This window comes from Otolemur garnettii, unplaced genomic scaffold (genome assembly GCF_000181295.1).
Source record: "Otolemur garnettii isolate 467f Iridium unplaced genomic scaffold, OtoGar3 scaffold00055, whole genome shotgun sequence".
Lineage (NCBI taxonomy): Eukaryota > Metazoa > Chordata > Mammalia > Primates > Galagidae > Otolemur > Otolemur garnettii.
The window spans coordinates 8,232,668-8,260,493 of record NW_003852450.1 but is presented as its reverse complement, the minus strand read 5'-3'; the positions used below and the strand labels follow the sequence as shown (position 1 = coordinate 8,260,493).

General features: G+C 52.5%; 1 protein-coding gene across 1 annotated transcript in view; it reads right to left on the bottom strand.

Moving 5' to 3' along the window:
• KIF21B (kinesin family member 21B) overlaps nucleotides 1-27,826 on the bottom strand; it is a 44,739-nt gene that overhangs the window by 10,691 nt on the left and 6,222 nt on the right. The window contains exons 2-26 of the mRNA XM_023514557.1: nucleotides 20,535-20,778; nucleotides 20,123-20,305; nucleotides 17,773-17,922; nucleotides 17,540-17,674; nucleotides 17,033-17,197; nucleotides 16,620-16,735; nucleotides 15,882-16,077; nucleotides 14,517-14,706; nucleotides 13,398-13,461; nucleotides 13,067-13,285; nucleotides 12,580-12,661; nucleotides 11,779-11,896; nucleotides 10,824-11,015; nucleotides 8,896-9,095; nucleotides 6,668-6,775; nucleotides 6,069-6,137; nucleotides 5,451-5,683; nucleotides 5,112-5,259; nucleotides 4,719-4,913; nucleotides 4,524-4,625; nucleotides 3,238-3,403; nucleotides 2,976-3,027; nucleotides 2,725-2,782; nucleotides 1,730-1,935; nucleotides 1,575-1,652 (exon numbers count right to left, since the gene is read on the bottom strand). Coding sequence (XP_023370325.1) covers nucleotides 1,575-1,652; nucleotides 1,730-1,935; nucleotides 2,725-2,782; nucleotides 2,976-3,027; nucleotides 3,238-3,403; nucleotides 4,524-4,625; nucleotides 4,719-4,913; nucleotides 5,112-5,259; nucleotides 5,451-5,683; nucleotides 6,069-6,137; nucleotides 6,668-6,775; nucleotides 8,896-9,095; nucleotides 10,824-11,015; nucleotides 11,779-11,896; nucleotides 12,580-12,661; nucleotides 13,067-13,285; nucleotides 13,398-13,461; nucleotides 14,517-14,706; nucleotides 15,882-16,077; nucleotides 16,620-16,735; nucleotides 17,033-17,197; nucleotides 17,540-17,674; nucleotides 17,773-17,922; nucleotides 20,123-20,305; nucleotides 20,535-20,778 — 3,669 coding nt within the window. The remainder of the gene's footprint in view (nucleotides 1-1,574; nucleotides 1,653-1,729; nucleotides 1,936-2,724; nucleotides 2,783-2,975; nucleotides 3,028-3,237; nucleotides 3,404-4,523; nucleotides 4,626-4,718; nucleotides 4,914-5,111; nucleotides 5,260-5,450; nucleotides 5,684-6,068; nucleotides 6,138-6,667; nucleotides 6,776-8,895; nucleotides 9,096-10,823; nucleotides 11,016-11,778; nucleotides 11,897-12,579; nucleotides 12,662-13,066; nucleotides 13,286-13,397; nucleotides 13,462-14,516; nucleotides 14,707-15,881; nucleotides 16,078-16,619; nucleotides 16,736-17,032; nucleotides 17,198-17,539; nucleotides 17,675-17,772; nucleotides 17,923-20,122; nucleotides 20,306-20,534; nucleotides 20,779-27,826) is intronic.

Here is a 27,826-nt window from a genome sequence, read left to right as displayed (position 1 = left end):
TTTTTGTGCCTTTTGTTGATGATTTCACCATTTAAAATGGCCACCCAGCACAGTGCTAAAGTGCTGCCTGGTGCTCCTCAGCGCAAGAAGGCTGTGATGCAGAGAACATGAATGAGAAACTTCGTCCAGGCAAGAATGACAGTGCGGTGGGCCATGAGTTCAATGTCAATGCATTAACAGTCTATCTTCAATGAGGTGTCTTTAAACAGAAACTAATATGAGGTTGTATATTGATTAGTTGATAAAAATGTCATGACCAGTTCTTAAAGGACTGAATCCTATATTTTCCTTAGGAGCAAGAGTTCAGTATTCAATAATATAGTATTTGTGTCAACTTTGGAGAATGCAATTACTGCAAATAATGATAATCGACTTTGGGGAAGGAACAAAGTGCCACCTTTTCCAATACTCCAAGCTCCCTGTCTTTGGAAAGATGCCATTAGGCTCAGCCTAAGTCCTCCCTCGCTGTGGAGAATCATCTTGAGTTTTGCCTAAATCAATCCCTCAGACAGCAACTTATGTATGTTCTCTCAGGCCACAGATGAAGGGACAGTCTGTGAGGCTCCAAGTGCACAGATGTTCTGGCAACTCCTCCCTACCACTGCCACTCCACAAACTACCTGACCAGGGCGTCTTTCCTGGCTTTGAGGAGGAGGGAAGGCTGAGAGCTTGAACAAGTCCTGCTCCTGCTCCCCACCAAGGCAGATAACAAGAGGTCATCCTGAGCCCCTGTTTTCCCACCACTCAGCCACTGGGGAAGGCCACCAAACCTCTGAAAATTATTATAACTACTATTTTTGAGACAGAGTCTCACTATATCACCCTCTGTATAGTGTCGTGGCATCACAGCTCACAGCAACCTCAAACTCTTGGGCTTAGGCGATTCTCTTGCCTCAGCCTCCCAAGTAGCTGAGACCACAGGCACCCGCCACAAAACCCGGCTATTTTCTGTTGCAGTTGTCACTGTTTAGCAGGCCCAGGCCTGGTTTGAACCTGCCAGCCTCAGTGTATATGACCGACATTGTAACCACTGTGCTATGGGTGCCGAGCCCAAACCTCTGAAAGTTAAAAGCATGCACTAGGAGATCCTAAGAGTCAACTAACGATGTACAGAAGCTCTAAGGAGCCCCAGGTGTGGCTGGCCAGCTGGCGACTTCCCTGTCATTCTTCACTCATCTTGCTGGCTTTTCCTTGAATTTCTATACTCTCCTCACATGAAAAGGCCTTAAAAAGAGCTAAATCTCCCAAAGACGTATGGTCATGAAAAAGGGCTAACACACATTGATGCAATGACTAAGCCACTAAAAGCCACCTACAACATTGAATGCAAACAAGCAGATTTTAGCATCTGGCTCAACCACTCAGTTTAAAGTACCTTATGGAAATTGTATTTCTTGAGTCCACACCCAACACAATGGGGAAGAAACCAGAGGGGGAAGCTGAACGGCTTGGCCAAACTGGCCCAGATCAAAAAGTGTTCAAGATGATCTATAGAGTGGAACATCAGAGCCATTTGTGGACCCCAGGACCAGACCGGCAGTGACTCTGGAGCAGCTTCTAGAACATGCTCTCACCTAATGATGGGTTGCCCTCGGTCATATGACTTCCTTCTTGTCAGAGGGGATGTCTCTGTGCCTCGAGACTGCCGGGGGCTGCAAGAGAGGGTCCAATGAGGGCCAGGCCCAACTCTGGGCCCACCCTGACTTACGTTTCTAACTCCCGTCCTTACAAAGTGCTGCCCCGGGTGGGCAGGCTGACGGTGCGTGAGACCTTGTCCCGGTAGTAGGAGTCTCGTACAGAGAAACCCACTCCATCCTCCTTGATCTCAACAAGGGAGGCCAGGGACTTGGTGATGTTCTTGGTGGAGATGTCCAGCGGGGGACCCAGGCACTCTGCTGACACAGCCTTCATTTGGGCAGACAGCTTAGGCTCACCCTGGGAAAGGAAGGATGGGGTAGACCAACTACTCAAATAGGATGGCACATAAAAGGAGAACCAATGAAAAGTCTAACGAAATGGGAAATGGGGCTGCCTCAGCAACAAGTGGAGGTGCTTGTTGGAAGGACCTAGGCAGGGATCTCCCAGAGACTTCTGTGCACCACAGCTAACCTCTCCAGGCTCCCAGAGAACTCAGAACAGCTGAAATTGGTTTACTGTCCTTAGTTGGGCTATGCAAACCCAGAATACCCAGACTAGATTGTTTGCTGGTCACCAGCAAATCAGCATATTCTAAAACTATGCATAATTTACTATTCCCAGTCTGTAGTTTTTTTTTTTTTTCCTATTCTTTCTATAAATCTCCTATCTTGGTTTAGTCTAATAACTGACCTTTGCTGTTTAGTCTAATAACTGACCTTTGCTGTTAAGTAAACTCCCTTATTGTTGACTCCCATACTACTGAGTCAACTATCTGCATTCAAGATAACTTAGTAAAATATGAGGCAGAGAGCCACAGGTAGGAGAGATTTTTGAAAGTGGGGCCCCTGGTTATGGTTATGTGGCCAGATAGAGCGGAAATAGAGGCCAGCAGTGGCTCTGGCCACTTCTCTGACTTTCTACCCATCTCAAAAGGAATAGGCTACAACAGGTTGCATATCTGGACACTCCCTAATTCCAGGCTAGATCTCAGCAATTCCATCCCATATGAGTTCAAGGCAGGGTTGGGCAGAGCTGTGGAGAGACTGGCCCTACTTCATCTCCTACCTGACTTCCAGTGGAGCTCACCTTGAACTTGAAATCATCGTGGCTAGTAGAACCTTTCATGGTGAATGACTGGGAGAAGCTGGAAGTAGAAAGACGCAAAGAGAGCTTAGGATCCCCATATCCTAGGTGCTGGCTCTCTGGGACTGAAAGACTTATGGGTCCCAAAGAGCCCCCAAATCTAGATTCAGCCCTTGGCACCCTATGGCAATGCCTCCTTGCCAGGCCCAGAAGATGCTGTGAGCCTATCTCCGACTCCTAGCTTGGAAACTCACCTCCCCTCTGAGAACTCTGAGATCTCCTCGTCAGTGCTGGCATATCCATTCTCTGGGGAGGAAGAGGTGGGGAGAGAAAATGAGAGGCCTATAGGAGTGTGGAGAGAGAGCGGAGGGACCCCCTCCCTCCTGCAGCTCACTTACTAATCTCCCTCCCAGGCATCTGGGTAGCTCTGGGGAAGCAAGAGCCTCCCGGCGTCAGACCCGGGGAGCCCTGGGAGTCCCTGGGCACAACGGGGCATCTGCCCACACCTCCCCATACCCTGCTGCACGTTGTAAATGAGGGCCTGTAGCTCGGGGTGCGCCTCCGCCTTCTCACGCAGGGCATCCAGAAGCAGATGGTTCTGGGAGGAGCCGGCCATGTCTGTCTGCCTCAGCCGGCCCTCCAGCAGCCGAATCTGGGCCTCCTTCTGTGCCACTTGCAGCCCCTGAGAGCAGGGAGCAAGGCCTGCAGTTACCATTCCTGGGCTGTGGATCTCACAACCTGCTCCCACTGGACTCCTAGAAGGGCTTGCTTCCAGCTCCTGGGTATTACCCCCAGCACCCTTAGTTCCCATATGCACATGTTAGTAGAGGTCATCTTGGGACATACCCTGTTACGGGCTGAAGTGTGTCCCCCCAAAGCTTATATGTTCAAATTCTAACCCCTAATACCTCAGAATATGACTATATTTGCAGATAGTGCCTTTATAGAGGTAATGCTGTCATATGGGTGGGCTCTAACACAATATGGCTGGTGTCCTTATAAGAAGGAGAGATTAGGACACAGACAGGCATGGAGGGAAGACCACATGAAGACACAGGTAAGAAAGTGGCTATCTATAGCCAAGGAGAGAGACCTCAGGGGTCACTCCTGCTAACACCTTGATCCTGGACCTCCCAGCTTTCAGAACTGTGAGAAAATAAATCTCTATTGTTCAAGCCTCCCAGGCTGTGGTACCTTGTTATGGCAGCCCAGCAAACTAACATAGTCCCTAGACACAAAGCAGAGCTGAGAGGAGCCCACTGGGACAGGGAGGAGTCAGGAGGGCAGAGTGTCCTACCTCCTTCCCGCATTAAACCCAGGCATATTATGTGGAGTCTGTCTCCTGAACCACAGGCCCCAGGAGGGAAGGAAGCATATCCTCTGGCCAGCCCTCCACCAGAAAGTGAGAAGAGCCCAAGATACACCAAGGGACACCTGATGTCCTGGCGTAAGCCCTCCCAGACAGCAGGGATAATGGGTGACTGAGACGAATGGGGAGAATGTCTGTCTGTCTCCTCTTCCCCCACCTTCAACATACACACACTTCTCCCTCCACCTCCAAAAGGCTCAAGCCCAGTGCCACTGTAAACAGGACTAGGCCAGGCACACAGGGTCAACCTCCTGGCCCTGCTATGTGCCAGCTTCACAGCTGCAGAATTAAGGCTTGGGGGTTAGGCAGCTTGCCCTAGTCTGCAAGAAACACAGGTTTGGGGGAGCCAGGCCTATGGGCTTTGCCATTAGGCTGTATCACAGATGCGTCTATGCCAAGGTACCCCCTCCCCAGGGATGAGCCAGCAGCTTACCTTGTCAATGGATGCCTTGAGGAAATTGTCTAGCAGGAGGCGGGCTTCCGCCAGAGAGCAGGAGCTGATGACCACTGATGTGTCTGTTGAGTCCAGCTCCTCCTAGGACCAGGAGGCAGAGATCCCTATCACTGGGGCTGCCTCTTCCACCCATCTCTCCCACCTCTGCCCCGCCAGGCCCAGCTCTGTAGGCACCTTGGTCTCCTCTAGCTGCACAATGGTGGCCTGGCAATCAGTGATGCTGTCGTTGATGTAATCGATGTTGGCCGCCAGCACCTCGATCTCCTCAGCCAGCTCCTGCAGCCCCTTCTCCTCCTCGGGACTCTCAGCCTGCAGCCGCTCCCGCTTCCTCCTCAGCGCCTCCTGCAGGAGGAATAGCTCCTCCCTTTTCTGGGGAGTGGTTGTGGTGGAGGAGAGGCCTCAGGTGCTGCCCTGCTTGCCCACAGCTACCACCCCAGGACAGCCTGCAAGGCCCCCCAGCGCCTCTGGATTCCAGAGCAGGAGGAGGGGGACTGGGGAGAATTCTGAAGAGCCAGAGAAGTCAGAGGTGACAGACAACAGGGGCAAGAGTGGGACGGAAGGGCTCACCTTGATGAGCCGCTCCATGTCAGCCTCTAAGTTGACAATGGTCATCCTCTGCATGACAATGTCGATGATCCGCCGTTCCAGGGACTGCCACTTGAGCCTTGCAGCCTTACTGAAGCTCTGGCTGGCCCCCTTCTTCTGGAACTTCTTTCTGGTAGACAGAGGCAAAGAGGATTGGGTAGGACTCCCTTTAACCACTGCAGCTCCATTGAGTCTCCACCAGGGGTTGGCAGCCATGGCACCCAGAATATCCCCAAAGCATCCCTCTCCATCATTCCAGTCCTGCTCCCATTTTCCAACCTTCCCACCCACATGGGCCAGAGTACCACCAGGCCACCTCACCGGGCTGGGCGGGTGCCATTGACACTGGGTACAGGGTGGTCGCCCAAAAAGTGGTTGATTTTGCGGTTCCACTGGCGGACGATGCTGGAGACAGAGCGGGCCCCAGATTCGGCCTCAGATGAGGTGGTGCTGGCTGACACCTCAGCCCCGGAGTCCAGCATGGGAGGCTTCAGTCCTACACGCCCTGCCACCCGCTCAGACATGGGCTTGGCCAAGCGCCTCAGAGCAGAAACCTGGTGGGGGAGGGGTGGCAAGAAAAGAGGAAGCCACTGAGCAGGGCCTGGAAGCGTACAAGAGTGGCCAGAGGTTGGACAGGGGGATCACAGAGGCTGCTCTGTGCTGACCTGGGCTGAGGGCCTCTATTCAATGTGAAATGAACATAAAAGTGACTTTCACCCTTCTTTCTCTTAAATGCATAGCTTAGGCATTTGGGAAGGGAGCCTGCAGCCTGGGGTTTCTTGCTGAGCAAGGCCCCTCCCACAGGCCAGACATGACCCAGGCCCTGACTCTGCTTGCTGAATGAAAGAATGGCAGCCAGTGTCAAACGCAGGACCAGGGAATGCTATCTTTATCCCACCTCTGGAAGTCAGAGGCTGGGAAGGAGAAGGGTGAGCTCACCTCCTGGGTCTTCCTCCTCAGGACCATTTCCTGCTGCCGCTTCTGGGACTCCAGAGCTCGGATTTGAAACTGCAGGGAGAGAGGAAGGCTGGGGTCCCCACGCAGGAAACCAAGCACTTTCTGTTTATGCTGGCCAGCTCTGTAGCCAAAAGTTTGGGTTTCAGGGTGGTTCTCAAGCCACCACACTGCTGGTAAAATGGGATCCAGCATTGAGCTGCCCCCTACCCAGAAGTCATGTGAGTCCTCTTTTGTGGTGAGGGCAATTCACTCACCATAGGTGAGGAGTACTGAATTACAACGCTAAGCCTTCCTGGGACTTTTCTGCAGGGCCTGGAGCTGCGCATTTCTGGCTTGCTGGTGACCTTGGGCAAGTTTCTGGCCCTTTTGGGGACTCCAGTCCCTCCTCTGGACATGTCGGGGCTGGGCCAGAGGCCACAGGGGCCTGCCCTTTTCTGACAGGCTATGTGCTCCTCCAAGCACAAATGTTACTGCTTAGGACAGGAACCAGAGCCCACTTGGTCAGTAGGTGCAGCCAGGTACATGGGAGGCCAGGGTTCCAGGGCCGAAGGCTCCTGGGAACCCCAAGAGCTGCCCCTCACCTCCTGTCGCCGCTGCTCCTTCTTCAGCTGAGCAATCTCCCGGTTCCTCTTGGTCTCCACCAGTCGCCGCCGCTGCTGCTCCTCACGCATTTGCTTCATCAGGGCCACCTGGGGCAGGTAGAAGGGCAGTGGTGAGGCAGAGCTGGCCAGCAGGTAGCCCACACCCTCCAGGGAACAGCCAGCAGGGGTAGCAGCAGCCAGGCAACTCTGGGTCAAGACTTGGGGGGCTGGAGCAAGGGGTCCAACCCCCACTCCTCCATGGGCAACCTGCAGAAAGGTGTGGCCTTCTGCCAGCCTAGTGGTGCAGGTGTTCCCACTCTGCAGGGCCTAACCCTGGCTGCCACCACTCAGAATGTCACGGCCCCTGGTGGCCCTTACCCAAAGCCACTGGGTCTGGGTCTGGCCATTCTAAGACCAGCCTGTTTTGCTGCAGGCAGGTAATCAATCCTCTTCCACTGACCACCTGAGCCATGCACACAGCTGAGGTGAAGGTCAGGGCTGAATTCTGGGGCCAGGCTCACAGTGAGCAATAAAACCCACCATTCTTTGAGAACCAGCTATGTGCCAGGCACCACGTTCCTGACAATCAGAGGAGAGGCATTATCGTTCTGTTTTATAAACAAGGAAATGCACCTCAGAGAGACAAAAGGACTTAAAGTCATAAAACTGGTATTGGATGGTCAGACTTGGAGCCAGGTCATGTTGCCTCCCTAATCCTGCTCCTCCTGCAGCCTCCTCCAGCCATGACCCCATGGCAGTTCAGTGAAAAGCTAGGGACCAAGGAAGACATAGAGTGGGGACACAGAGAAGTGTAGCCCCAAACTGCACCAGGAGCTGCTGCAGAACGTGCGGGCCCACGTGGGTGTACTCTCCACCCTGGGATAACAAAGACCCACCGGGCCTCCCTATAAACCACCAGCAGGTGCCAGAAGCCCCGTGTGATCTGTGGGAACTTGTACCCCAAGTGCCTTCAGTGTCATCCTGACAGCCCCATCTCAACACCCCACAAGGTGGATACTCTGCAGTAGCAAGTGAAAATGAGGGTACTTGGGCCAGCCCAGGCCAAGCTTGTCTGGTCCCAGCAAGGCAGGACCTTCTGCACTCTGGTCAGGCTAATAGAGACCCTGAACCTGTGGACCAGGCTCGGGCACAGAGCCTGCCCAGGTGAAGCAGGTGGGCCTCAGTGACAGCCGCAGGTCTACCTCCTCTAGGAACCTGTGTCAGCTCTCCCCATTGCCTCTTTCTTTTGCATGCTGGTCAGCATCAGCCAAGTGAGTGGTGAGGATGCAGTTACTAATGGCTCCTAGAATGCAGACCCCTCTTCCGTTGGCCCCAAGCACAAGGGAGCTTCCCTTTCCTAAGTCTCCATCCAAGGCCAGCCTTCCACAGCCTGCTGGGGCTGCCACCAGTGCCAGGCTTTGCTAGCTCTGGGGCTAGCTCCAGAGCTCGGTGCAGGGCTATGGAGAGCTGGGGTACAGCGGGGGCTGGAGGTCACAGCAGGCAGGAAGCAGGACTGGGAAGGGAGGACGGAAAGAGAATGTGGATCTGCTGAGCCCCAGGCAGGAGCCAGAACACACCAGACACAGGAAGCACAAGACCTGAGCCCCAAAGCCAGGACCTCAGGGCAGGACCCCCAAGACTAGAACACTGTGAGTGGCAAGGTAGAAAAGGCAGGCATTGTGCCACTCAGAACACACACTGGCTTATGGGGTAGAAAACCGAGTTCAAACCCCAGTGCTACCTCTTGGTAGCTAGAGTTAACTTCTCTGAGCCTCACTTTCTCATGCATAAAATGGGATAACAGGACTTCTTTGAGGAGGTCCTCCTAAGAACTGAACGACAAGCATTCAAACAATGGTAATTATTATTACTTAAGGCAAGGGTTGCACCAAATGAGAGGCCTCACATAGAGGCCTTGTGTAGACAGAAGGCTACCATGGTGTAGCCTCCCACCACAGGGGCAGCACAGAGTGGGGTCTCCTGAGAGCGTCCCCTGCCTTGCACCTGCCCCTACGCAATCCACCACTTGCACTGGGAGCAGGTTGTTTCAACCTGGACAATGCACTTGGGGACAATGTCCAGGGCCAGGACAAGGTTGAACTAAGCAATGTTGTGTGTCAAGGGAATCCACTCTTGACCGCAGTGATTCTTTTTAAAATGGTAAGTGGATTCTAAGAAGATGCCGTGTGGACACCCCAGGGCCTGCTCCTCACATCCTCGGCACCTACCTTGGCCTTCTTCATCTCTGCCACCTCAGCCTGCAGCTTCTTCAGCTCCCTCTCGTAGCGTGACTGGTTCTTGAGCAACCGGGCGTGCTCCTTCTGCGCAGCCTGCAGCTTCTGCAGGTCCCGATTCATCTCCCGCAACCTCTTCTCATAATCCGCTTTGATCTTGTTGGCCTTCTCCTCTGTGTAGCACTCCATGGTGCCTAAGTGTGGCAAGAGGCGGTTATCAGTGCCAGGTCCTCAAGGGCTCCCAATAAGTGTGGGTTCATCAAAGGGGGAAGCAAGAATCCTGGGTTCTAGTCTCATTGCATGACCTTCAGCAAGTCACACCTCTCTCTCAGACCACCGCTTTATTTGAACAAGGAGGTTAGAAAGCAGATGCCCAGGCCCCTTCCCACTCTGACATTCTACTGAAATGTGATAGGGGGTGTTTTAATCTTGAGATCTCTGAGTCTCTGGTCCCCAGCTTCCTATGAGGGTCCTATAGCCCACTCATGCTGGCTTGGTTCTGACCCATGATCCAAGACTGGGGAGCCAGTGGGAAGGGTAAGAGCTAGTAAGAGAAGACAGAGTGATATGGGCTGGAGCAGAAGGAAGAAGTTGCTTCTCCACCCTAGACCTCTTCTACCTGAACTACCAACAGACATCTCAACCTTAACAGGCACAGAACCACACTCTTCTTTGCCACCTCTCCCTATCTCCGTGACTATCATCGCCATCCTTCCATAAGCCCACATCTGAGACATCTGTGTCTCCCTCTTCTCAACCACCCACCTCCCATCAATCAACAAAGCCTTCTGGCTCAACCTGCAAAAACAAATCCAGAATCCAGCCACTTCTCACCACCTTCTATCCAAGCCATCTCCTCTGGGATCTTCCTAACAGTTTCCTAAGTGGTCTCCAGCTTCCACTTCATTCTCTTACACAGCAGCCTTTTAAAGATGCTTTTAAATTTTACATCGCAGAGCTTTCTCAAAACTCCACACCTTCCCATCTCCCCCAGAGGATAAGGTGATATTCTTACAATGACTGGCCTGGCCTGGCCCCACGTTTCTTTCCCTATCTATCCCCTTTCACTGTGCTCCAACTGTTCTGGCCCCTCAACCTTCCACCAACATGCCAGGCACATGCCTGATGCCGGGTCTCAGAACCTTCTGTTTCCTCTGCCTGGAAGGCTCTCGCCCGCCTCTCTTATTCTATCTCATCTCTTTCAAGTGTTTGCTCAAATGTTATCTTCTCAGTGAGGTCTTCCATGATCATCCTTTTAAAAACTCTGACCCACTCCTTAGCATTCCCTGTCTATTTTCCCTGCTGTATATTTTTCATAATACTTATCACCATCTGACATGCCATAGATTCTGCTTATTTTTTGACTGTCTCTGCCCACTAAAAGGTACACTTCATGGAGCCGGGATTTCACTTTCTCCTATATCTTTAGCCCCTATAACAATGTCTGTTCTATCAGATGCATTCAACATACATTTGCTGAATAAGTGGATGAATAGATGAATGAATAAAGCAAGAAAAAAAAAAAAGAAATGAATGGGCTGAAAAGCAGTGTACGGAAGACAGAATGTTAGAACAAGGTCTGTAAATAGGTCCAATATCTAAGGACATCCAAAATATCCAAGGAACTGAGAAAAGGCCAGGGTTGTCACATTCATGCGCCTAGTTATATGAAAGCTTCTAAGTTTTAAAAAAGATTAATTTAGATTGTTGCATAGGAACTACAGTTAGACATAAGAACTTTTGATTATGGGTCAAAGGGTCACAGTCAAGGGTCAGAAGACCCTTGCCCAGAAGGCCAGGTGAGTCCCCAAGATGCCAGCTGCTGGGTGGTACTTTTGGCAAGGGAGGAGCTCAGGGGAAAGGGCCTGGGTGGGGTCCAAGCTGGGACCCCTGGGTAGGGGTGGGAGTGGCGATGGCCTCACTGAGGTTCTGCAGCACACGGTCACGCTCCAGCTGCGTGTCGCGGATCTTGTTCTGCAGCAGAATCAGCTTCTCCTCGTACTGGTGCTTGAGGGTCTGCAGCCGCCGCTGGCTGTTCTCCAGCTCGTCAATCAGCTTCTGCTTGATCTCGATCTCGCACGTCAAGTCTGCCAGGTCCGCCTGGAAGTTCACTTCTGTGGGGGCAAATCCAGGCTCAGTCCAGCCCAGTGCCAGTGTGAAGTGGGGAGCAAACTTGCCAGTCCTTGTGTGTGTGTGTGTGGGGGGGGCTGGGGCCCTCCTTTGGTCAGCCACAACCACTCAGTGACAACAGATAGGTAGAATGCTGCCAGAGGGGACAACACATTTAATGAGCGGCCCAGAAATGCAAGGCTGGGCTTAGGAGCTTAAAGAGGGGATCAAGACATCCTTCCCAGCTCTGCTGTGAAGGAGATGTGTGTCATCTACCTGCTGCAGATGACATGTGATCTGGCTTGGGTGGAGGGAGGTGAGACAACAGAGAGCACCTTTCAGGGCTGTAGGGCCAGAGATAGCAGCAGGTAGAGCTGAAGGGGCAGGCAGTGTCCCCGTTTAGAGGAACGGGCTTTGGCACCAGCCAGACCTACACTCTGCCTGGGCCAAACTGGGGAAAGTCACTAAACCTCCTGAGCCTGTTCTTTAATGGTAACATTGTGGGAAATCTCGCAACACCGCACAGAGGGTTATAGCGAGGACTACACAAAGGGTCAAACTAAGCACGTGCCTGGCATGCAGTGAGCGTTCAGAAAGTCTTTGCTGCCATTATCATCACTGCTGCTGCTGTTATTAGTTTCGTGTCTTGGAGCTCTGGGCCCCAGACAACAACTATTTCTGAGACCTCCATCGTGGCCTGATCCCACCCCTGGGCACTGGCTGCCAGCTGTCTCGTGTCCCCCCAGCCCCCGGCCCAGGCCCACAAACCCTTTTCCTCGGGATCTGAGTCTGAGTCCACCAAGCTCTCCTCGCTGCCTGTGTCCTCATCTTCATCTTCACGTCCTTCTTCCTCCTCACAGCCACTCTCATCTTGCTCTTCCTCCTCCTGAGCACCAAGCACCATGGGGTGACCCAGCCTCAGGAGAGGGGAGCCCAGAAGCAGAGGCCCACTGGGACACAGTGCCTCAGGTGTACCAGGAGGTCTGGGACTGGGGTGGGGCAGGCCATGATTGAGGCCCCTTCTACCCACCCTCACTTCTATTTTTTTTTTTTTTATTTGAGACAGAGCCTCAAGCTGTCACCCTGGATAGAGTGCTGTGTATGACATCACAGCTCACAGCAACCTCCAACTCCTGGGCTCAAGCGATTCTCTTGCCTCAGCCTCCCAAGTAGCTGGGACTACAGGTGCCTGCCACAACGCCCGGCTATTTTTTGGTTGTAGTTGTCATTGTTGTTTGGCAGGCCCGGGCTGGATTTGAATCCGCCAGCTCTGATGTATGTGGCTGGTGCCTTAGCTGCTTGAGCTATAGGCGCCAAGCCACCACCCTCACTTCTAGAAGAGCACCACCTCCCCAACACCTGGGCAGAGTCTCCTGCGAGGGCCTTCCTCCCTACATCATGCTTTTGGGATGAGGTCAGGCCTGGGAGAGGGACAGCACCATGGCAACCAGTCAGAAATAGTGGGAAGCACATGGATCAACTGGAGGCAGACCCAATGCCCTCCCCACCCTGCACAAGGATGCCAATGGGCCCCCAGCCCCCATGGGGAGAAGGGCGGGAGGACCTCACCTCCTCTGCTTCATTGTCATCTGTCTCTTCGCTGTTTTCCTGTTGGAGTTTTGCCCTCTTTTTGAAGGCTTCCTTTTCTGGACTGCTCACAGAGCATAGGAGAGGACAGGTTAGGGAGGTGACAGGAGTGGATGAGGAATGCTCTCACTCAGAGGGCTGGGGAATAGGGGTGGTGCCCACTGTGTGCAGCAGTGAACCCTCCTGCTCTTCTCTGGTACCCCACCCAGAAATAGTCTTGGTTAATTGCCATGCCCCTCTCCTGGGGAAAAAGCCCAACACTGGAGAAGGCTGGGGGTGTGGGGGCTTTTGCCCAAAAGGCTGAAGAATTGTCTCCATGAATTCCCAAGCAGGACTGGGGGAGCCCTCGGAGCTGGGTTGCCAGGGGTGGGAGGGCCTCTGGGATACAGGTGGGGCAGCAGTTCTCCTGGAGGGTGGGTGGGGGCCCAGTGGTACGCATCTGAGGGGAATGGGGCGACACTCTGCTCACCTTTTCCTCCGCTGCCTGACCTCCTTCTTCTTCAGCCGCTCCAGGTCCTGCTTGGCCTTGCGGATCACCTCAGAGGCATCCTCCATGGAGCTGGACGGGCTGGCCCCCAAGACTGGAGCAGCTGAAGCAGCACCCAGGGAGTAGGGACTCCGAGCAGAGACCCTTGAGAGGCTGCGGCGCAGTGACTCTTTCATGGCCTCACTCTCCAGGAGCTTTGTCCTGTGTGGGAGGGGCAAGGGGGCAAGTGTGCAGCCAGTGAGCTGCCATTGCCCTCACTGGCCCAGCTGAGCCCCACTTGCCCCACTTGTCTCCCAGCAGGAGGCTCACTCACCGAAGCTCCTCAATCTCTCGGATGTAGTTCTGGATCAGTGCACCAATGGCCTCATTGCCATCACCTAGAAGTGGGAGGCCAAAGGGGGTGCCATGAAGGTAAAAACAGCAAGGTCCTTCAGCTCTGAGACTGGTGGTCTTATATCTGTGCCTCCCACAGGGTAGCTCACATTGGCCTCTTCCAAAAAGAAATCTATTCCAAAGAAATACTTGTACGTGTGCACAGATGTACACAAGCACTGTCAGTAATAGCGGGCAATTAAAAACAACCCAAAATGTCCATCAATAGAGGGCTGTTATAATAAATTATTCATCACCACATATGGAACACCATGCAACAGTTTAAAAGAATTAATTTTTAATATGGAAAGATTTCTTTTCTTTTTTTTTTTTTTTTGAGACAGAGCCTCAAGCTATCCCCCTGGGTAGAGTGCCATGGCATCACAGTTCACTGCAACCTCCAACTCCTGGGCTCAAGCGAGTCTCCTGCCTCAGCCTCCCAAGTAGCTGGGACCACAGGCGCTCACCACAACGCCCGGCTATTTTTTGGTTGCAGCCGTCATTGTTGTTTGGCGGGTCCAGGCTGGGGATTCGAACCCGCCACCTTAGGGGTATGTGCCTGGCGCCTTAGCCGGTTGAGCTATAGGCGCCGAGCCAATATGGAAAGATTTCTAAAACAAAGCTGAATGAAAAAGGGAAGTCACAGGGCAATATACATAATGTAAGAAAAAGTAGGATATATTTACACATACGTATGAATGTTTATGAATACATACTCATACTTGAAACAATGTACTGAGAAAGGGGTGAAAAAATATACACCAGGCTGCACGTGAAGATTCCTTCTGAGAAGGAGAGAGGGCTTGGGTGGGGAGTTCAGGGAGAAAGGATTTTTAACCTTTTACTTTATATCCTGATGTTTGCACCTTTAACAAGAAGGATGTGTTCATGTATTATTTATATCATATGAAATGTTTTAAAATCAATTAGAAAAAAATGCATATAAGAGTTGATCTGTGAATTGACCATCTGGCTTAGCTCAGACAATATCCTGGGGTGTGTGAGGGGAGAGGAGTCCTAGCCCAATGGTAGTCCGAGCTGGCCTGGCACATTGACTCACCAGCCTTGGCCAGGAGCAGGTTGGCCTCTTGGCTCATGAGCTGGGTAACGCGGTTGTTGATGGCGTCGATGGCCTCTTGCATGGCCTTCACTCGCAGCCGTAATGCGCTGTTCTCCTTCTGCAGCATGGCATTCTCCCGGAACAGGTCGCTGTAGCCCTCAGAGCCATCTTCCCCAATCACCCGCTTGCCCTGGGAATGGGGCATGAGGAACAGTCAGGTACCTCCCTCTGCCAATGCCCTGGCCTTTCCCTGGATGTGGCAGCACTGACAGTGTCTCCTGTTCCAGGTTCCTAAAACACAGTTCCTATCTCCCAGAGCTCAAAATCCATACGCAGCTCCCCATAACAACAAAAATTTCAAATCCTGTAACCAGCCTCAAGGCCTCCCACAATGTTACTCGACCTACCTTTACACTGCTCACTTTCATATCATCATAAATGCCAGTCCAAGGTTCAAAACCATCCCTGGGCCAGGCAATGGCATAAATGAGTCAGTCTGGGTATATAACAACAGGGAGTGGTAGAGACTGAAGCTAATAGGGTTCCAGACTTGGTTTAAAAGGGGCAGCTGCTAGGCTACTCCAACCAACCTAATGCCAAATGTTAGATCTTCAAATTTCTCCTGAAAAACTGAAACTCCATGACTTTCATAAAGGTTGACAAGTAAGTTACATTCTTCTAAACAGGTACAAGCCAAATAAAAATCCATCTCTGTACCAGATTTAGGCTTTGAGCCACCAGTTGATGACTTCAGCCCCAGGCACATGGAATTAGACACTATCCCCAAAGTATTTACTTCTTCCCATTTCTGTTCCTTTGTGTATGGCTTATTCCCTATCGTGAATGTCTTCCCCACCTCCTTTTGATAATACCTCATTCATTCTCCAAAATCCAAATAAAAAGCCCCCTCCTTCACAAGGCCCTCCGTGACCACTCAGGAGAGTAGGACCAACTTTTCCTTCTGTACCTTTGCAGCACACCAAATTATTCCTGTGGTCTCTCCTATCAACTGTGCTGTGTCACAGTCTAGTAGTCTCATCTGTTCCAACACAGCACATTCAGTAGACACAAAAACCTCCCAGAGAATGTCTGCCCTATGCATTAGATCTATGTAAGAAAAGTTGAGGGGCTCTTCTTTCTTCAACTTAGTATTGTAAAGGTTTGGGGGCTCAGACCATGCTTGATTCACCTGTATAAGCCCCAACAGCCAGAACTATGCCTGGCACACAACCAATGTTCAGGAGGTGCATGAGGAGTGGATGGGTAGGTGATGGGAGGAAGGAGGGATGCTGAGGAACTCAGGGTGAGACCACAGGGCACAGGGTGTACAGCAGGAGTGCTGGGGAGAGCCAGGAGCATGCTTACCGCCTTGTACTCCATCAGCTCCATCTGCAGGCGAGCGATCTCTGCCCGTAGTGCGCTTATCTGCTGGCTGGTCTTGTCCTGGTTCACCACCACCTTGTTCTTGATGTTGCGGGCCCGGTTGGCATATTTGAGTGTATTGAGGGTCTCCATGAAGTCTCGGTCTGAAGGGCTCACACAGGCGATCATGATGGTCTGGCTGGGGGTACAGTGAGGCCAGGGTGAGGGTGAGGGACACAGTCAGCCCCCAGGATCACTGCTCCCCTCATTCACCCATTGCCTTCGTGCCTGAAGGACCTGGACATTCAGGAGGACAGAAGCTGGGGTGTGGAGGTCTAGACTACCTGGCCAAGAGTTTCCATTACGACAGTGGGTAACCACAGTGGAGGCAGCTCACAAGGTTGGGGAGGTTGTGAGGTATCATTGACAGGGTCCTCTGCTTGGTGAGGAGGATAAGCCACACAGCCTGTTTTCTGACATTCCCCATCTATTATCCCATTTGGACCATACAACTTCCTTTAGGAATATCCCTCCCTGTTGTACAGATAATGAAACTGAGTTTGACTATAATCACCCAGTTACAGTAATGAAGCACCTCAAGTGTCCTACCTTCTAAACCTGCAGCCCACAGTGGGAAGGCTTTCTCCTCCATGGGCCATCATGCACTACATCCACACGTCGGAATTCTCCAGAAACCCCCATGCCTCCCCTGCCCTATCACGGGCACTGGTCATCAGATACCTGTTGCCCCCTAGCGAGTCCTGGAGGAGCCGAGTGAGTTTGGAGTCCCTGTAGGGCACGTGTACCACCTTCTTGCTCTGGTCCCCCAAGGCGCTGATCACATTGCCCAAGGCCAGCTGTGGGAGACAGACCCTGGCACTTACCCAAGGCAGGAAGGGCAGGGACAAGATAATCCCCAAGCTCTAGGTACCTGCCTCACTGGCCCCTGCATCCCTCAGGCTCCCCAGGTGGGATATAGGCATATGTGATAAGCTGGGGAAATCAGGAAGCTGGGGGCAGGGGAATGCCTGAGGGTGAAGGGCCAGCTGGCAAGAGGAGCGGGGAAGATGGGTGGCCGTGGGGTCATAGGTCTTTGGCAAGGTCTGAGACTAAGCCATGTGTACTGCTGGGCTGGTGGCCCACCAGATGCCTACCAGGCCACAGTTGATGGAGATGCCCTCCTTGGCCCGCTCGCCGGTGGCCCCTGTCCGCTTTAGTCGCTCTGAACCAGCCAGGTCCACAAAGTGAAACTTCGCAGTGAGTGTCTCATACTCGCTCGCAGGAGCTGTGCCCTCAGGAAGGCCAGTGACCTCGCTCACCTGTAGAAGTTGGCAGCTGACTCCCTCACCTCACCCCCCAGCTTGCTGCTCCTCTGCCAGGGCAGGCTGCCCTTAGCACATGCAGAGCATCCAGCAGTGTAGGCAGTTATTTGGACATGCCTGGCTCTCATTCAATCCTCACAACACAATGATAGGGACATGGTTAGTCCATTGTATAGATGGGGTAACTGAGGGTTAACAAGCAAGAAAAATAAAACTCAGCAGGTGGCAGAGGTGAGCCCCAATTCTGGTTTGCTATGTCTAGATCTATGGCTCCTCCTCCTGCCCTCTCCGGGGTACCGTGAGGCAGAGCAGCTCCTAGGACCCCCAGGGGCTCCTCACCAGGTCTGGCTGGGCACACACACGCATCTGGCACAGGTGGATGGTGAAGATGGCGTGGGAGCGGGAGCTCTGAACGTTCATCTGGGTGCTGGCTGTGGTGCGTGACAGGGCCCCCTGCTTCAAGCACTGGATAAGCTGCGGACAGAGGCAGAAGTGAGGACTCAAGACTTGCTATGCTGCCAGCCCTTGCCCTTTCAGCATGCCCTGGGCCCCCAGACCTCCAGGGGACTCACCTCCTCCTGGGAGTGAATGAGGCGAGAAGTAACACCTGTGGTGTAGATGCTACCATTCGCATCTTCATGGATCTTGATGTTGGACCTGCGGTGGCGGGTGTCGGGGTCACGGGTGCAATCAAACAGGTCAAGGATCTCTTCATTATAGAGCTGTGTGAGGAACAGGCAACTGATAAGTTCACATGGCATAGTGTGGGCCCCAGGGGGCTGTTTTGTGTTTATAAACCATCTCTGTTTGCAGATATGGAAACCGAGGCTCTGGAGGTCAATTTGTCCAACGCTGCTCCTCTCTGAGTTCTAAATTACATGGTCTTTCTCCTGGACAGAGGTGGGAGGGCAGCTGGGCTCTGGACAGAACTATCCCAAGGCTGTACACTGCTCCTCCATTTCCTAAGGAACTGACATCCAGCACCTCCCAGCCCCTGCAGGGAGCTAAGGACCTGCCTTGCTGGCCCCTGCATCCCTCAGGGGGGTCCTAGATGGAGGTTAGGAAGACACAGCCATGATCTGGGCAGAGCACTACATTTCTGGACTGGGAGTCAGGGGATAGGAAATGTGATTCCAGATGAGGAAGGGCAGAAACAGAACTCACTGGAGACCTGGGGAGACTTGTTCTAATCCCAACAGTCCCTGGGAGCTGTGATAAGCTCCCTGTGTGGGAAAAACATATCTATGTACTATACCCTATGCTCAGGAGGGAAGGTGGGCAGGGAGAGTGTGCCATGGTGGCCCAGCCTCATGAAAAGAGCCTGGTAAGACTCTTTTGTGGGAGGTGACCTGGCCAGAAGCAGGTAGTCTCAGCCGTGGGATTCCTGTATTTGGAACCACTGGCAGGGAAAGCTTCATCCCACTGAAGGTCTGGGATGTTCAACAAGCAGGGAGCTGGGGTTGGGGGGCATGAGAGAAGAAGATGGGGCAGTTGGCACAGCAGCCAAGAAAATGCTGTAGGGCAAAGAGGGGACTGCAGCCTTGGACATCCGAGGCTTTGATGCCCTTAAAGGGACTGAAATATCCTACAGGAAGGGGAAGAGGAAACGGAAGGGATGGTGCCGGTGGGGGGCCACAGTGAGTGTCTATCTTTCTGTGTTGGGACAGACACACTGAATTATTTAACCTCTTCTGTTTCACCCTTTGGTGTTGATTTTCTAAGAACTAGCTTGCTCTTTGAGGATCTCCATGGCAACAGGATGAAGAAGGAAAGAAAACAGATAAAAGAGAAAATCTTAGAGATACACAAGCAGCAGGACACATGTGCACAAGCACTCACATACACACACACACACACACACACACACAGAGGCAGTCCCATTTCTCAGAAGCTAAAGTCCAGAAGGTTTAAGAACCACCCCCAAGTCTGAAATGTGGGGTCCCTGGATACCCTAAGGGAATGGCAGCTACCCTGTGTACCCCGGAGGGTCAAGGGTGGGCATGAAAGGCCCAGAGGAGGCTTAGGCCTCATCCTTCCCTCAATGGGCAATGTGAGTGCAATCAGTTTATGGGGTGAGTACCCAGGATGGCTGCAAACCCAGCAAATGCCTCAGAGCTATGGTTCTTGGGTTGGGGTTTTAGATGCCAAGAATCAGAGCTGTCTATCCACGTGTCCTAGAGGAGGAGCCAGGTCAAGTCGGGCTTTCATGAGTAACGTCCAGGTCCATCTACCTTTAGAGAACCAATCCCCTCTGAAAGGGCACCTTACAGGCAAGAGCTCCTACTTCTAACCTATCTAGCTGGAGCTTAGCACAGGCCCAAAGGTTGAGTGTCCAGAGACCCTGCCACCCCTAAAAGCCCCTGGCTACCACAGGTCCAGGCCCAACATTCTCCCAGAGAAAGTCCCCTTTGAGAAGACCTTTCTGCCCAGAGGTCAGAGCAGAAGCAGCCACGGTGGGTCAGCCTCCTAAGAGGAGCTTCTCAGCCAGAGAGGGACAGGGCAAGCTGAGAAGGGGCCCAGAGAAGCCCAGAAGGGAAAGAACCAGAGTTCTCACGATACACCAGGCCTACACTTCCACGCCACCCTCACAAAACCCCCAGTGAAACAGATATCACCCCCACTTTGCAGATGAGGCCCAGAGTAGGTCACATGGCTAGTAAGTGTGAAAGCTAGAATCAGTCAGGGTCTGGAGAGGTCTTTATAGGTCACTGACTCAGCCTCTATCTGACGCAGGAAATCCCTTCAGAATATCCCACCAAATACTCCTCCAGCCCTCACCTGGACTTTTGGTAGCAGGAAACTTACTACTTCTACCTGTCCCCATGGCTCTCTAGGTTCATCTCATCATGCTGGAAGGGGACCCAGCTCCCATGCTTGTAGCCCACCAAGTCTCCCTCCTGCCACCCTATAACACCACAGTACCTCCAAGAACTGAGCGCTGACTTTGAACTCAGGCCCAGCCACGCCCTGTTCCTGTGCCCGACGCTTGCGCTCAGCGATGCCCCCAAAGAGGTGTGCGATGGCCCTCGGGATGATGCCCTGCTCCTCCTCCGATGTAGCCATGTCAAAGCCAGTGCCCATAGTGTATGTCTTCCCAGCCCCCGTCTGCATCAACAAAGATAAAAGGAGGGTGTTACCCAGTTCCTTTCCCAAAGCCACACCCTACTGAAGCCTCTTAGAGGCTTCCCTCAGCTAACCAGCAGCATGGTAGCATCCTCAAACAGACAGAACTGTGTGTGCAGCTGTGTCTCAAATGCTTTGAAGGTAGAACTGTCTCCTCATCAGGAGGGGGACCAAGGTTGGAGTGACCATTGGTGGAATACAGGTGGCTTACCTGTCCATAGGCCAGCACTGTGGCATTGTAGCCCTCAAAGCAGCCCTCGATGAGCTTGTTCACACAGGTTGAATAGATCTGTTCTTGCCAGGTGTCCAGGTCAAAGACAAAGTCATAGGTGAAGGCCTTGTCCTTCCCCAGCAGGACCTGGGGTTCTCCCGGGGTAACAGAGGTGCAGATGTGACAGCCCTCAATCTTCTCCTTCGATAGTTGAGGCCGGATCCTGCCCAGGACAAGGAGAGCCCTGGGTCAGGCCCAGGTAGAGAGAGGCTGCTACAGGACCCACCCTCGCACCACCTGGCAAGATTCCTCTCCTCCATAGACCAGGGGAGGTGGGGGAGGAAGCGTGGGAGCCTTCCAGAGGATATGGGCAACTTTTGTCATACAATAACAACAACAATATCAACATCACCAAAACAGCAGTTGCCAACATTTATCGAGCACTTTGTATATATGAGATCTTGTGTGTTCAATACAAGAAATACGTGTTCAAAGTATTTCACGTAAATTAATTCATGTGTTTGTCACTATAAGGCTGTGACATACGTAATTTCCTAATTTTACAGATAAGAAAACTGAAGCTGAGAGAGTTAAAATGACTTGTCGAAGTTGTATGATGGGGAGTGACAGAGCTAAATCCAGGTCTGTGTGAAATAAAAGCACGTACTCCTAATTGGACTGGGAGCCCTGAACACTGGCTTCTCTAGGAGAGCAGATAGCCTACCCACTTGCAGGGAGACAGAGCTCAGGGTCAGGATGGAGAAGAGAGAGGCAGGCCTAGGTGCTCCTTAGAGCTCTGGACCACATTCTCCAGAGCCAAGACTTAGTTCTAGATGGGACCAGAGCCTCTGCCAAGACCTGTCGGGGCTGCAAGGGTCCTCTAGTCCAGGAGCCCCTTCCCAGATGCCAGAGCCTGGAGGACATTCTGAGGCACAAGCTCTGGTTCTTTTCCAGGATGTGAGGGGCCAGTCCAACCCTGGCAGACCAGGTCAGGTCAAAAGTCCCTGTGAAGGACAGGGGCCTCTAGGAAATGGGCCCATGTGCCATACTCTGGTGGGTTCTCCTGTAAAGAGGAGGCAATGTGGCATCAGGAATATATGAGGAGCCAGCCATGGACAGAACTGTCTCCATCTAGCCACCCCTTCCTCCCTCTTCCAAGCAGCCATCACCATGACGAGGTCCCCATGGTAACCAAGCATGAGTCAGTGAGCATGCGTGTACTAGGATTGGCAGAAGGCACCCCTCAAAGCCCCTAAAGTAAAAGGGAGGTGGGTCAGGCTGTCATGCCCATGGGCTCACATAAGCCAGCCTGTCAGTGGGCACTCACAAGAAGCTGCTTGTCAAGCTCCCTCTCTCTAAGCCAACATTCACCAAGAGTAGAAAGAATGCCAGGGACCAGACCAGCACCCACCCAAGGCCCAGAGCTACAGAGCCCCGAGTCTCCAAGTTGCCACCTTGTCTCTGTTCCCTACTGCCCCAACCCCCAAGGCCCACTGAGAGTTACAGGATAAGGGAGGTACTCACCTGAGCCCATTCCCTACACTTGGCCATGAGGAAGTTACATGGGACCAGAGAGGTGGGAGAATGCCTGGGGACAGGAGCTGAGGCAAGTAGAGCTGGCCCAGTTCCTACCCATAGATGAGAGCCTGTGCTTTCTTCAGAAGAGTTTTCCCTGGGGTATGAACAGATCTTCATAGATCAGTGGCTCTCCATTGAAAGGAATGAAAGCTCAAGGAGGTTACCACCCTTATCCAGCTATTCCAGACCCAGATAGAATAGGAGCCTGGGTTTTCAGTCTCCCATCTGAAGTGGCTTCTGGCTGAGAAGGGAACAGCTGATCCCTGCTCATCCTTGTGGTCCTGAAAGAGCCTTCAAGTTGCCACTGTGTCTCTGTCCCCTGCTGCTCCAAGCCCCAAGGCCCACTCTGAGTTACCGGACAAGTGAGCCCCTAGTGAGAGCTCAGGGCCAGCAAGGCTCTCACCTCTATGACCAAGGAAAGAAGCCACACATGTGGCTGAGTGTTCACCACATGCCAGGCAGAATCTAAACTGCCAGCGCCATGAGGTAAGTACTGCCACCCTGGTTTATAGATGAGGAAGTTGAGATGTTGTTCAGCCAGAGTCACAGACAGCCTCTTCAATGGTCCTGTACTGGCTGTCTCTAAGGACCAGGGCTCAGAGTGCCCAGGGAAAAGAACACCCCACGTATGCAGGGAGAACAAATAGCAAGTCAGAGAAAGGGTGTCACACTGCTCACAGGTACCAGACAGGAATCTTGGGCCTGTGCACCCAAGACCAAACAATCTTCCCAGGGCCTCCAGGTGCTTCCAGGTGAACTGAATGTCTAGCCTGGGCAATTTCTGAAAACCCTCCAGCCCTGTTGCTAGCACAGCTCCGGAAGACACCCTCTCTTACCACGTGGCTGCCTGCAGTGGGATTTCTGGATTCAATTCAAATACCATTTAATTACTGTAGGCAGATGGCAATACTGGCGATTGGAGGAAAATCGAATCAGCATCCCTGGAGACAGGGGGAGCAGGGGAGGGGGAGCAGCAGCTTGGCTTGGCTTATCAGAGCCCTTCAATGAAAGAGGCAGCATCTCCTTCAGCAGCTAGGCCCCAGCCCACCCAGGGAGCCCGCCTGCCAGGAACAAGAGAAGGAACAGAAAAGTGGTCTGAGAAAAAAGACGCAGAGGAGAACCTGAGGGGTTTTAGGGTCCAGGAGTTATACTGTCAGTCATTTACCTCGGGACAGCACATCTTGATGTGGGGTCCCCTGTGGTCAGAGACAGCTATCTAGCCCCACGCTGCCCATTCTAAACATTGGAGTGCTTTGCCAGGGTATAGGTGGATGAGCAGTGTCACCCAGAGATACACAGAGCAGCTGAGAGGCAGAGAATGAACCTTGACTGTGTCACTGATTCCAAAGGCAAATGACCTAGAAGAGGCAGAGAGTGTTAAAGAGGGAGAATGGGGACTGAATGAATAACTGGAGATGGATGCAAAAGAGAACTAAGATTTCACGGACACGCTCCATGTGGTATGCTGGGGCACCACAGACTACCTGATTTAAGTGATGCTATCAGTTACAGATTTCAATTCCTATCCTTCAGAAAGGAAAGGTGAGGCTTAAAGTGGTTAAGTTATATGCACAGTAAATACAGTGAAGTTGGGCATCAATTCCAGCTCTGCCCTTCCACTTCTCCAGCTGCCTCCTATTGGAAAACTCTCAAACCCCAAAATTGCTAAATAAACTTCATCCCCCTCAGCACCACCAGAGCCAGGGAGGCGCTCTGGAAGGAATCCTGTATGTCTGCCCATGCGTGCATCAGGCTGACTGACTCCCCGTCTCAGTCTTCACCACACCCTGGCTGGTGGAGAGTTCAAACTCATACCCCATAGGCAGGGGACCAGGGTCCTTGTACATCTGAGCCTCTGCTTTCTCCTGGGTTATCCAGATGATCTCTTCCCAGTGCTAACTTTCTAAGAACTCCATCACCCTCCCCTCCAGCAGCCTCTTCTGGCCCCACCCAGAGAGGTCACTTCTGTGGGCTGCCCTCAAAGTGGAAGTTCCTGGCTTGGCCCCAGATAAGGGGAAAGAAGAAAATTTCCCCTCATTGCAGAGTGGCAAGGCTAGGAACCACTCACAGCCCTCCTCCTCCCTGGGGACATGGGAGAGGAGTCAGAGGACAGTCTCTAGGGTCTTCCAAAGACACGGTGAGCCCTAGGGGGCGAGAACCAGAGCCAGGACTAGGGGCAGACCAGTGAGGCATCTGTTTTAAGTGCAAAATTTAAGGAGGCAAGAAAAAACCCAGCAATCAATATCAATAATAATACAATATTCAAAAAAATCTATTTGGCAGATGAGGGCCCACAGGCCAGCTGCCTGTTTATATCATGAAATATCTGGAGTCATTTCTGCCCAGGGATATTCTGAATCTAACCTGGGTCATCTCACCCCAACCGCTCCCCCGCCCCCATCCTTCTCTCAGGGCTCTGCAGGGAGGGGAGTGCCGGCTGGACAGCCCCACTCAGAAAGGCCCCCGGAATCTCCCAGAACAGAGCCCAGCCTATTTGCCACTTGGCAACTCACAGGCTGAGCGGCGGCTGAGAGCGGGGTAGGGCAGCGAAGAGAAAGGGCCCGGAGCTTTTCAGAGGCAGGATCTGGTACTGGCAGCGAGGCTGCTGAGCTTCCTCTGTTCACTATTAAGCAGAAGGGGGTGTGATGTGGGAAGCTGTCCCCCACCCCCAGAGAAACGCTCACGCTGGGAGAGCCCCCTCCTCCCCGGCCGATCCCCACCCGCTTGGTGCCCGCGGTGGCGGCGGCGGGACAAAGGCGGCAAGTCGGAGCCTAGAGCTGCGGGAAGAGCTGAGCTCAGCGGTTCCTCAGCTCTTTGGGGAGCCAAGAGTGCAGGGCGGAAGGGGAGAACAGAGGAGACAGGGAGGGGGCAGGCCAGGAGATGCTGAGAGACTGCCAAGGAGAGAAAACGCTGCAAAGGGTACCGACCCTGCACATGCCCGGAGCCCCGCACCCCACCCACGACTTAGGAGCGGAGGATGGCGCTAGCCCGGCGGCCTCAAGCCCGGTCCTTAATGACGTCACCCAAAGCGGGCCAATCACCCCTCCAGGAGCACCGCCCAGTGACCTTGAGTTCCTAGAGGTTGCCCCAGCTTCCCAGGTGAAATTAGTCCCACCCAATCAGAGGGCTAGAGCCCCTCCCAGAGTTCCTAACTGACCTGTCCCCACCAAATCTTTACTTTTAGGCCCCTAGGGGTGCAGCCCTAGGCTTTCCACTTGCATGGTTTTACTTCCCACTGATAACAGAATAGGGAGTGATGGGTCATGTTATTAAAATAACTTAAGAACTGTTCCAGAATCCAGGAAAATTCTTAGAGGTGTAGTGCATGATCTGTGGTGTCTGATGCCCTTTCTTTGCTGGTTCCAGGAACCCCATTATGCCTTGGCTTACTAAACTCCCTCAATTAATGACAACTGCCACACTTAGGCAGCAAGAATGCCTCTTGCTAGACACTATCAAGGATGTTTTGCATGTTAAGTCATTCATTACATTGTTTAGTTCTATGGTGAGTATTTTTGCCCCTAATTTACAAATGAAGGATCAGAGAGACATGTAACTTGGCTCAAGGTCACATAGCTAATATGTAACAAGGTCTTCACCTTTATTAGTTATCAGCACTGAAGATTCAATTCAGAGCAGAGCTGGGGAGAACTAGCATGAGTGCAGCTGCCCTCTTGTGTGTAATTTGCACTTCAGGGATATCTTGGCTGGGAGATACCCTCTCTCACAGCTCTACCTCAAAGGCTTTGAAAAGAACCAGAGATCTATACTACATATGCCCCTAAGATGGGGCATATGTAGTAACCAACATTACTAGTCTCTTCAGAAAAAAACCCAGGGGGCTAAAAATATAACTGCTCTTTTCTTTTAGAAGACTTCTGCTTTCCTGGAATCCTGAAAAGGAGCCCCCAGAGGCCATTGGGCAGCCCAGGGAGGGACCACAAAGTCAGGAAGCTCACCCTCCTCTCCCTGGGTGTGCTGCCCCCAAGCCCAAGGGGAAAAGCAATGTCTCAGCCCCAAAGAGGTATGTATGGCTCCAACTACTGGCAGCAGGGACAGCAGGAGCTAAGCTATTATATCTTTCAAGGTGGAAATAAGTTTGCGTACGTATGCACGTGCATACATGTGTGTGTGTGTAAACATGTGTCTAGTCTGCGGGACACACAGGGTTGCATAGCCATACTGTAACCTGTGAGGCACCAGCTCTTCCTCATCAGTGACAAGGCAAGATCAAAGGGGAACTCAGCTACAGCAGGAGGGATTTAGATAAGCCAGCAAAAAGAACTTCCTGCCTGCAATGATGTTAAACCTGGGTAAGGGAAGTCTGGAAGTTTGTGGAATCTTCTTCCTCAGAAATTACTGGTCTCTGATACTCGTTGATATCACTCTGCCTCATTCTGTACATTCTCCACCCCCCAGGCCTCATCTGATAAGGATACTATCTCATACCTTTTGAGGACCTATGTGCCAAGCTCTTTGATATATATGAACACACATATTATGACAACCCTGTGAAACTGGGGATCTCTGTCCCACTTAACTGAGGCTCAGCAGGTGAAATTTAACAAGCCCAAAGTCACACAATTTGTAATGGTGGAGATGAAATTCAAACCAAAGCTGCCTGTGGCCAATCCTGCCTGGAGAAAAACAATCCCCTTACAGAATCTCCTGGACTGATCCTACCGACAGCTGCTAGCAGTGCCACTAGCTGTCTGTTGGGAAAGCATTTTCTCCCTTTCGCAGTTAAGAAAGCCAAAGCCTGGAGTATGGGGAAGTGTGGAGCTGGGAACCCAGGAGGCTGCTTCCCTGCCAGAGGAAGGAGGCTCTCCTCTGCAGCAGAAAGAGGACGTCTACACCCCCACTTTAATGAGCATCCTCTCCTCCTCCCCATGGCAGCCTGCCAGCTCTGGGAAGGGCTGCTAGATGCAAATCCCTGCTCTCAGGGGAGTCTGGCTCCCAGATACCCAGGGGCTTTAGGCGACTTAGGCCAGACAAGGCATCTTCCCACAGAGGCTAGTCTTCCCTATGACAGGGTGGCAAGATCTAATTTGGGGTGTTGGCCCTTTCAGCTGCAGGGGTAAAGTGTAGGGACAGCCTAGCACTACTGGGGACAGAGCCACCAGAATCCAGGGGACAACAAGAGGGTCTTGTTGCTCTCGCACTGAACCCTCTCCTGGCCCCTTAGACACTCCTACAGCCCAGCCCTCTTGAGGCTGCCCTCAGGGAAAAAAGGCTGGGCCTGGCTCTGAACCCCCAAACAAGAAGGCTTTGTACTGTGAGGCCAAAGGGCAGGGTTTGAGAGGACCTGGAAGGCCTGGTCTAAGGAGTCTCTCAACCTTCTCTGCCTGACTTCTGCCCTCAAACATGTTCCTGAGAGCAAAGGAAGGGGGTGTGACACTCTAAGAAAACCTACAGGAGGCCTTGGGGTAGCAACCCGGGATGCCTGGAGTTCAGGACTCTGACCCTACTCTCTCCTCTAGGGTTGTCCTTGATCTTACGATGAATGGATATTACAATGAATGGATGAATTCCAGTTGTACAGAGTCCTGGTCACTCACTTCTCAGTGATGATCAGGGTTAAACAGGCAAAGAGGGGAGGGAGGGCCTGCTGTGTGGCTCCCTGAGTTTTGCTCTTCATGGCCCTGCAGAGCATTGGGATGTTAGCAGCACCCAGGGGCACCCCCTAGAAAGGCTGAAACCAGGCACAGGGAGGA